The sequence below is a fragment of the Pyxicephalus adspersus genome, chromosome 7, assembly GCF_032062135.1.
Source record: "Pyxicephalus adspersus chromosome 7, UCB_Pads_2.0, whole genome shotgun sequence".
Taxonomy (NCBI): domain Eukaryota; kingdom Metazoa; phylum Chordata; class Amphibia; order Anura; family Pyxicephalidae; genus Pyxicephalus; species Pyxicephalus adspersus.
The window spans coordinates 58,084,843-58,094,974 of NC_092864.1; the positions used below are offsets into that span (position 1 = coordinate 58,084,843).

The window sequence follows — 10,132 nt, forward strand, 5'->3', positions numbered from 1 at the left end:
TAACATAAAAGACACAAATTACTTAGGGCATTTAGTTTTCTTTGTAAATATCTCAAGATATAAAGGGTTTGTGTGTCAGCTATATATTAATGCCTTTCCCGTGAAAAAAATCAATAACACACAGTAATAAAAATGCATTGTGTGTTATTAATTTGGACCATATAATATGTGACTGCTGGGGAACCTTTTAAATAAGGAGATAATTCACACTATTGTAAAGTGTTTAAATCAGGAAATGGGCCTGCCTCCATCAAAATTTACTACAGCAGTAAAGTCCTTTAATAGAATAGCAGATTTACACCCCTATAACTAATACACTCATCTACTTCAAGAGGATGCAATGTACTTGATAGAAAAAAAAGAACAATTGTACATCTGCTACATCTGCTAGGTGATTAGAATATCATTCTCATATTACAATCATTTTTGAATTTATCTTTTACAAAATTCATTCCTATTTAAACATTTACATTACAGTAGGGGGCATAAAGTCATGTTACCTTTGGCACCTCCTAGTGGTTATATGCTGCAAATGCAAGTCACTGTTTATTCATACTTCTTATAAATCAAGTATGAATAAACAGTGACATCTAGTGGACGAACTGCAGTTATGCATTCCAAAGAGGAAATGTATTGATATTTTCATTGAAGGGTTGGTAAGTCACCCTCTTACATGGAGGCTTACCATAGACTTCCGTGGCACTCCCTTGCATCCCCAACATTGATATACAGTCCCATAACATTACCTAGAGTGCTATTGTGCAGGAGCAGCCAGTAAACTGATTTATGAGAAGTTTTAAAGGATTGTTGTAGTTTAGGTTAAAGCTAGGGAGCAAACCTTGTTTTTAAAGTGAACTTATTTTTTTTAAATAAGACATCAATATAATACAAACAATACAAATAATGCAAATTTTCATACAAACCAAAGAGAATGCCTACCAACTCTCTAAATTTGGTTTAACTTCATCACCAGCAGCAATGATATATTCTTTTGCTTTAGGAAGGACATCCATCAGTGCTTTGCCCCATTCATGTGGGGGCTTGCGATTTACAGCATAGGAAGTGAAGAGGGCAGCCACCAGGGAGCCAAGATATGCAGTAGGGTGATGATGGGTCATTCTGCCACTTTCTATGCTGATCCGTATCAAGTCTTCAATTTGTTCTGGATGAGGAAATCTCAGTCCGATGCACATTGCACGCATGGCTGCGCCACATCCACCACCGGCTTTATTAAATGGGATTTTCCATCCATCTGGGGCATTGGGCTTTAACAAATCTGTACCCGTTATGCAGGTCATACCTGGGTAAAGACAAACAGTTTATTCAGAACAGCATTTTGGTAAATCAAGACACATTGGCCCCGATTTATTAAAGCTCCTCAGGGCTGGGGAAGATTTCGTCAATGAACCTGTGTGTGATCCAGTGAACCCGGAATGGATTTCCTAATAGCCATTTGCTATTTGTTAGAAAAACCCTGGAGCAGATCTATTTCAGGTTTGCTGGATTACCCAGGTTCACTGATAAAAGTGTATGCAGTAATATATCAGGCCCATTCTAGAAATCTAGTAGCAAATCCAAACTAAGGGATAAAGACACTCCTAAACAAAGTGCACATATACCTCATACCTCGTGCTTTAGTGACTGCAGTATTCATTACGTATTTGCACCATGCTGGCAATCGTGCCTGCAAAGTGGCTTCCAACAGAGTTCACTGTACATGGATCAGATCGGCATTTCTTTCCCCTCTATCTAGGAAAATGCTTTTTCTGCGCATGCCCACATGTTGAATTTAGAGCATGTGAATAGCTATTACAATCAAAGCCAAAACAATATCTTACCAGACTTAGCAAATGTATATATAACATATTTCTGTGTTCCCTACATAACTGTCAGGTATGAATAAAGGAAAAATTAATCACTGATCTGATTTCTTTTAAATACTCCAGTCACAAACCTGCAACTGGTATGCTAGTCCTGGCATTGCTCCTGATTTGCACGCTTGTTCTGGATCACTGACTAAATAAATAAATAATACTAATAAAAGTATTCACATCAGGGACAAACAGACAACTAACTACAGTTTCTATGCTGTGAGTAATAACTTTTTAACCTCCTACATTGTCACCCTGGTCTACAATGCACCTAGGGAATGTCATGCAGATATTATTGGAGAACATGGATATAGACAAGAATTTCCTATATAGAAGCTGCAGGAAATGGGCAGCACAACAAAAGATGACAAAAATAGTTTTATACAAAAAAGAAATTAATCAGGGTTTTCATATTACCTGGAGCTCTGCCATCCATATCGTCCATGCATTCTATGTACTTTCCTGCTATCAGTGGGTAGAGTGTGGCAGGTGTGGTGTCTTTGCCTGCTGCCACCAGTGCCTCTGCCGTGGCAATGTGCATCACAGTGTCATCGCTCACTTTCCATGAATTCACATCAATCTTCTCTATGCCTCCCAGATTGGCCAGTTCTGCATGAATTTGAGTGCCGCTCCTACTGAACTCCCATTTACCACCCTTGTAACCCAGGGCATCAGCAGATCCACTCAGGACCATGGCAGCCACATATTTCTCTACAAGTGCGGAACACATTTCTGTAGAATCGCTTCCGTAGAAGGTCTTACGGATCAGACCTGCAAATACAAGCTGGAAAATAAAAAAAATATCACATACATTGAAAAATGGCATCAAAGACAAACAAGGGCACCTGCAAATCTATAGGAAAGTCACAAACAACTGAAACAATTGAACATTTATGCTGCTGTCCTTAGCAAGCATGAACAAACTGCTATGATTGTAGTAGGGTTAGGGTATTTACTGACATTAGTCAACTTTTAGGAAGGACTGAGAGGTTGCATGGCATTCATATATTAGAAATATCTAAACTCAAGATCAGAAACATAACTTATGGCAGTTTTTAATGTGATGGCTGCATTACTTTTCTTTTTCCTGGTTCTTTTCTCCTTATTTTTCCTGGTGATCCTACCAGTAATACACGTTCTATCCTAGGGTGACAATGTTCAAATACTATATCTATTAAAGAGCTACAGAACAACCCCCTCTGCATAAAGTTTACAAAGCTGAACTGGGTGCAAATGAGAGGTTGATCAGCCACAAGGCAAGGAACCCCAAACAACTCCCAGGGGAATCTTGGGGTTCCATGTAGCCCTGGTTGAGAATGGCTGTACTAGATGATCCGGTTATTTTACATTAGGAGAGCCAGGCTCCATTTCTTGGCAATATAAAAGCTTTTGTCTGAGGATCACCCACCCCAATGAAAGCTGAAATACTATGTGGATACAAAGCAGAACTCCAGTCACAATATCTTCTCCTTTGTTAGGTTTTTATTCTATCGGTTCAGGTGTCACCGGAGCAGGAAAGGCCAATCCGGTCAGTCAAAGCTGTTCAGATAAATTTATCACACTAGCCCTGATCAGTAAATATTTGTACGGAATTATCTACAATATAAACTCTATAAGCTCAGGTATAATAAAAGTAGTTTGTAACGTGTAAAATCAGTAAAAGTTTTATTTTAGTTATCCTAAATCAGCTGTATAGTTATAAGCAATCACACAAACAAGCATTTGCCAGAAGAGCTCACAATTACTGCCAGAGCTGTAAACGCTCTCCTCTTCATTGCAGGCCTGAGCAGGGAGGATCCATGTGCAATCCCAATGTCCTTTAGGTTCCTGTGGTCTCACATAACTGCTAAATTAAGATCTCTCCCCCCTTCACCCTACCAACCAGACACATGAAGGCTGTCCTTAGCATTGCTGGAGTCGTTCTCATGCATATTATATGTCAATGAGGATGATGGAGGACAACTGCCTTGTTCCTTTGTTGCTTATTTATACCACATGCAAGACTGAACAAGAAGGACTTTTGGCACTTAAATAAAATCAGAACGGCATCACTTTTTCCTTGTGCTGGGAAAGTTTAAATTCCTTCTCAGATGTTTTTGTTTTTTACACTTTTCATGCTGCAAAACATTTATACGTGGCACCATGCCACTTGCACTACAATACAGGCTACATAGTGAATAGTACTGGCGCACATACTCATGTTAAAAAGTCATTCATACATATAACACTTACATTCCCTCGACTGACGCACATATTACAAGATATAAAATATTTGTGCTATGCCACCTGAAGTGCGATATCAGGCCACTTGGGGATTGGGACTTTGGAATATACAAAAATAAAAAGTCATACATACATTCCAGACATACACTTGTACTTACCTATTCTCCTCTTGTCTAATGATTGAAGTAGATATAACAAATATAATGAGTTTATTGTCTGACAACGAGTGTCTTGTTGCTATGAACCAACACATGTAAAATATTAAGCCATGATTGTCAGATCTTATGGAGATTCTCTTATTTTATATTTAGGCAGAGTATCTTTTATTATTTTGAAACCTGTCAAACAATACAGACCGGAGGTGTGCAGTGATATATTGAATTGTTCACTATACCAGTGCGGCAGGTTGGCAGGCAGTGACTTTCAGGCAGGAGACACAAAGAAAATCTTGCTGACCTGGAGTGGCTACTTAAGAATAGGAGACTGGGTTCTCATACCCAGAGACGTGCTACCTGAGTGCTACCCATTTATCTGTGAGTGTGCTATATGAAGTGAATACCTCATGCAAGTTTTCATATTTTAAATGTAGGGGTCACCACTCACTGCAAACTAAAAATAAGTCACTCCATCATACAATGCTGTGTCACCCAAGATGAACAGTTGTGCTAATCTCAGTTGAAAATGTGATGTGTACAGCAGTACCCCAATATTGTTTACCAATCCTCTGGGTACTCAGACACGGGGAAAACCTGCAAACTCCATGCAGATAGAGTCCTGGCTAAGATTCGAATCTGGGACCTAGTACTGCAAAGGCCAAAGTGCTAAACTCCGTGGCTGCCCCATAATAGCAGCTTGATGTCCATCATAACACACAAACCCCAAATTCAAATCAAGTTCTGTTGCTGATCCAACAAGATGGCCAGGTCAGTTTGAGTGACACAAATAATCTTTTTGGCTATGGATAGAGGTTACATTCTTCCCACTGGCCAGCAATGAAAGACCTTGTTCCTAGTGATCACTATGCTAATATGCTGTAAGCTTTGGATGTAGTAATTATAGAAAGGAGTCCCCTGAACACCTGAAAGTTTTTATAAGGGTTCCCCCATGTTAAACGGGTTGAGAAAAGCTGCTGTGTACATTGAGCTCACCGTTTATGCAGAAAAGAAAAATAAAACCCTCTTTTTTTGGATATTTGTACAATCCCCTACCTGCAAAGAAAAGCTCTGGAATCTTCTAATTCTGGCTTGATAAATAAGAATCACAGCTGGCAGCATTTCTTATGGAAACGGCTCCTCCAAAGACTGCACTGGGTTGTCTGGTGTTGCATGGAAGTTCCTGCCCTGGTGTACATTTGCTCATCTTTTTGTATTATAGAGCTCTGAAAATAGTTGTTAGGCCTATTTTGGATGGTATACTTTTACAGATCCACCCAGTTATGCCCATTTGGCTTGACACAAGTGCACTGAGTCAATGTGGTTGTAATCATAAGACATTAAGGACGGAAATAAAACCACTACTGCATGCCCACTAGATGGATATCATTTCTAGTAGTGGAATCATCTGACACAATTAAAGAATACCATTTTCATAAAATATTATTTCACACTACCTACAATTACTAAGTCGGAGGATGTTTGCTTTGTAATGGCCATTAGGAAAAAAGATGGACTAACAGATCTGAAAACTATGCAAACTGGATTATAATGATCACAGGTGAACAATTGCTATAGTAAAACTTTGCCAGTAATGCTGTTCACCTGATGACCAGATTTAATGGAGAAAGGGTGCGATGGGGTTACAGGTAAAGCTGAATCTGAGCATTAATATACCAAATAAATATACAGCTAAACCCCACTTAGCTTTCACTCGTCAAAGAACATGCATCAGTTAATGGGACTGGAGAATGCTCACAAGACTACAAAGCCAGGTAACAACCCCCTGAAACCACATTGTAGTTAAAGTACAGGCGGTAAGTAAAAGAAAAATGTACGTGGAAACTGGAAATCTCCAGTACCAAAAGAAATGTCAGCGTGTTTTATTATTCTGCTTGTCTTGATTGAGGATATGTAAATGGATGAATGGTAATCATAGGAAATCTTTAGTTTTATATTTGTGCAGTATGTTTCTGTGGCCTAATAGTTATGGCCAAAACTTGCAAGCAGCAAGGGATAAAAAATAGAGAAAAATAATTTTCTACATATATGGACACAGAAGTGATGCCAAGAGACTGTCTATGCCTTGAATATTGCACAATACTTTGCATCACTCCTTCAGTTGCCTGATTTATTTCTATGAATTCCCTAGTATGCATGTAATCCAGAACACATTCAGGACAGGATAGTTACAAATAAGAGAACATATCTTATCAATGTTTGCAGTATAACTGCACATGGTGCAGCATAGCAAAAATCTAAATATTATATATATAAATATATATATATCTCAATTATATTCAATGCAGCAATACTTTTTAGACAGGACTGCCAAAAAAGAAAAACTTCTAAACTAAAAGTAGTAGCAAAATATACAAATTTACAACCCATGACAATTTTTTTTCAGGAACTAAAACTGAGACAGAATGAAACTCTTCAATAAAACTCAGGAAGGCAGTACTGGTACATTTTGTGTAGCCAAGGGCATGCATGAGCCTAGGAAGCGGCTAAAAGAGATGAATAAAAACTAGTTCCCAACTTCCCCCATTCACATAATTGGGAGAGGTTGGAATCATGTCATGGTCATTTGGTGTGGGTTATAAATGGCCTTTAGGGTTTAGGTCTACTATGACTTTGCCATGTTTTTAGGTAAGTAATATCCCCCAAGTGCTTGAGGTCACACATGGCTTGTGTCCCCAATAAAATAGGACTTATCTTGCCTCTTTAAGACACAGGAAGGTTGCCTTGAATTTCTAACTACAAATACAGCATCATCAAACTTGCTATTCCTGTTTCTTGTTTATAAGCCTTTCACACAGAAAATGAATGGCTGTTATATAAGTAAGCAGGTAAGCATTAACATTATTAATTTACATATCATTTCAGATGAATACTAATGGTTCACTCATTGACTTTTTAGCCCAGGAGATGTATCCTAAGTCCAGACAGTATGACTTTATTATTATTATACAGGATTTATATAGCGCCAACATATTACACAGCGCTGTACAATAAATAGAGGTTGCAAATGACAGACGAATACAGACAGTGACACAGGAGGAGGAGATCCTGCCCAGAAGAAAAACCAAATTCTCAAGGATATCACATCATTTTATTCAACAAAACACCTTTAAAAGTGAACTAAATAAATAGATGGAAACAAAAGAAAACCCAAACTTTGCCTTTCTGAGTCTTGGCCCTTAATTTTAAAGATCTTCTCCTTAAGCTTTTCTATGACCCTAAACTTTACAAGAAACAATCTCCAAGAATCTTGTGTTATGGTGGTCATGTCCCACCAGCCCCTGTGATGTAAACAGACCTATGTAGAAAACCAAGGAAGCAACATGCAAGGCAGCAAAGCTAACCACAGTTAAAGTTTTAAAGTTGTAAAGGGAAATGTAATATGAGCTACGGTAAAAGCACGACTTAGGCAAACTAAAACTATAAAGCAGAAACATTTACCAGCTTCTCCATTTGTTTGATCTGTGTTCCTCAATTCCCTTGAAGTGTCTGGTTTCCTTCTTTCTCATGTATGATCAATATTTCCTTTATTCCCATGTATGATACACCAGCTTTCCCTGAAACGTCTGACTATAACATTGTGATGTTCCTGGGGCTGATTTTCATTGGTTCCTGACTAAAAGTTCCAAAAGTTCCTGACTAATAACTAAAGCAAAAACCATAACCAGACTTGTTTTGTTATGTTGTTCCCATAGTTTTTGGCAACACCATTAAGGGTGGAGAATGCTGGAGATACAGAAAATGTGATTTGTTCTAAATATTTGCCTCAGTTGTGTCCACCACCTCCTCCAGCTAAAACAATCTGATCTGCACTAGTTATAAAGACCCGAGACGCATTTCTCTATCACTATGAATAATAGTTCTCACTGTGGAAAAACAACATTTTGCAGCTCACCATCTTACTTTTGCAAGAACTTGCACTCCTTCTCTATTTTAAGTGCTGGCAACGAGTCCTGGACACAGGCAGGCATAACAAACATAAAATATAAGGACATATAGGTGCATCCCTACCTCCGATCTGTTCATTGAAAGGTGTACTCTCAGGAAACAGCCAAATAGATAGGAAGGTGGGAGTGTGAAAAATGGTAACCCGAGTGTGCGCTGTACATTCTCACTCCCCCTTTCCATTATTGTACGGCTGGTTCATGATTTCACCTCCCTGGCTAGCGCACCAAATGTAGCAGTAAAGAAGAATTTGAAAATAATAAAACTGATGATCAGAGTAAGTACTTCTGTTTTTGTTGAGGTTATACGCGTGCACCAGTATTGGGGAACTCCACCCTGCTGATACTTACATTATGTGTACAACAGCTGGTAATCATAAAAATGATATTAAACATTGGCTACGGTTAAATTTATATGGCAACGAGTATGTGGAAACATCCACCAAATACCCAATTTCTGATCAGATTTCTCAGCATAAACAAGTCGGACAGACATGTCACAACAATCCACATCTCCAGTCAAACCTCTCTAATCCCTTCCGGAGGTTTAGGAGGATTTACGTATGCAACAGAACTTAAAGAAGAACTAAACCCAAAAGTCCCCAAAACAAAAAAAATCAACTTCCCTTAATCCCACACGGCAGTCGGTCGGCCCAGAGGTCTCTCCCATCGGGTTCCGCATCATCCCGGCATCTTTGTGCCAAGCATGAGATGCTGGGGCATGGGCAGAAGGAGCACGCCCGGAATGCGTGACGTAGGTATCCCATGAGGCTTTGCGCTATTCATTCTCATCCGCCTAGGCGATTGAGAATAGGGGGGCAGGGCTGCACCCTTTTTTATTTAAAAAAACAAACAAACAGAATTTTTACCTTACATCAGGGGTCGGTAAAGTTTTATGGCCACTAGGCCATTTATGGAGTGGACAGTAGCACACTATGCTGGCCCCGCCCTAATTTCCGCCCACCATCAGGGAACGCCGCCTGAAGTGAAATCCTTCACCTCCGTATGCATTGCGGAGGAGAGGGATTTACCTTCAGGGAGCTTTCCCTATTTAAGTATCAACGCCGGCCGCGGTAAATAGGGAAGCAACTGCAAGGGGGCGGCACTGGAGCTCCAGGGGCTCTGGTAGTTTTTAACGCCCCCTGGCCGATCCGCCAGCAAGCTGCGGCCCTGGAACGGCCAGGGGGCATTAGGCCGGAACGAACTACCGGCTGGGCCGTATCTGGCCTAAAGGCCGGAGTTTGCCGACCCCTGTCTTACATAAAAGGGTTGTCTACTCTTTTATGCAAAGTGAAAATTGTGAGTTTAGGTACTCTGTAATTGAAATATTATTCAGAGTATAGACATTCCAAAAAGGAAATACAGACTGAGTACAAAATGGAGGTAGATGGAATAGTCCTGGGCCGTCACATTGTTCCCTTCTGTTGATATAACAACTTTTTTTCTTCCAAGCAACTTCATATAATCCAGTATCCTTGCAATAAAACAAAAGCCTGAATAGAACTTAACAATGAATACAAAGCAAAAGATAGGTCGAAGAAATGAAGACATAAATGTACCTAACCCAAGTTCCTATGTGAGCCACTCATAAAAAGGACTGAACTCCTTATTCTCAGGTACTCCAGCTTCTTTGGGTTAAGTTTGAAGTTTAGCCAAGTGTTTCTGAATAGAAAACCTCATGTGATATATTTATAGCCTATTACTTTACAGACTCCTCCTGCTAATATCTTCTTCACATAATACACAGTAACTGCTATAATTCTGGGCAGACATAAAACAAGCACATCACAATGATATAAGACAAACAAATAAAATGATATAATGGCAAATACATGCAGTGAGTCTTGAAAACATTTAGACATAAACATAACACAAATACAAAGACATGGACGTCCACGGAGGACAACAATGGTAAATGATC

General features: G+C 39.4%; 1 protein-coding gene across 4 annotated transcripts in view; it reads right to left on the reverse strand.

Annotated features, from left to right (window-relative positions):
- Positions 1-659: 659 nt before the first annotated feature.
- Positions 660-10,132, reverse strand: part of ADPRH (ADP-ribosylarginine hydrolase) — a 15,207-nt gene continuing 5,734 nt past the window's right edge. Inside the window, exons 1-3 of one of the 4 annotated variants that reach the window (XM_072418625.1) lie at positions 7,709-10,080; positions 2,289-2,655; positions 660-1,300 (exon numbers count right to left, since the gene is read on the reverse strand). In XM_072418625.1, the coding sequence (XP_072274726.1) occupies positions 936-1,300; positions 2,289-2,655; positions 7,709-7,720 (744 nt within the window). In that variant the 5' untranslated portion in view covers positions 7,721-10,080 and the 3' untranslated portion in view covers positions 660-935. The other 3 variants (XM_072418624.1, XM_072418626.1, XM_072418623.1) reach the window with 3 other exon arrangements.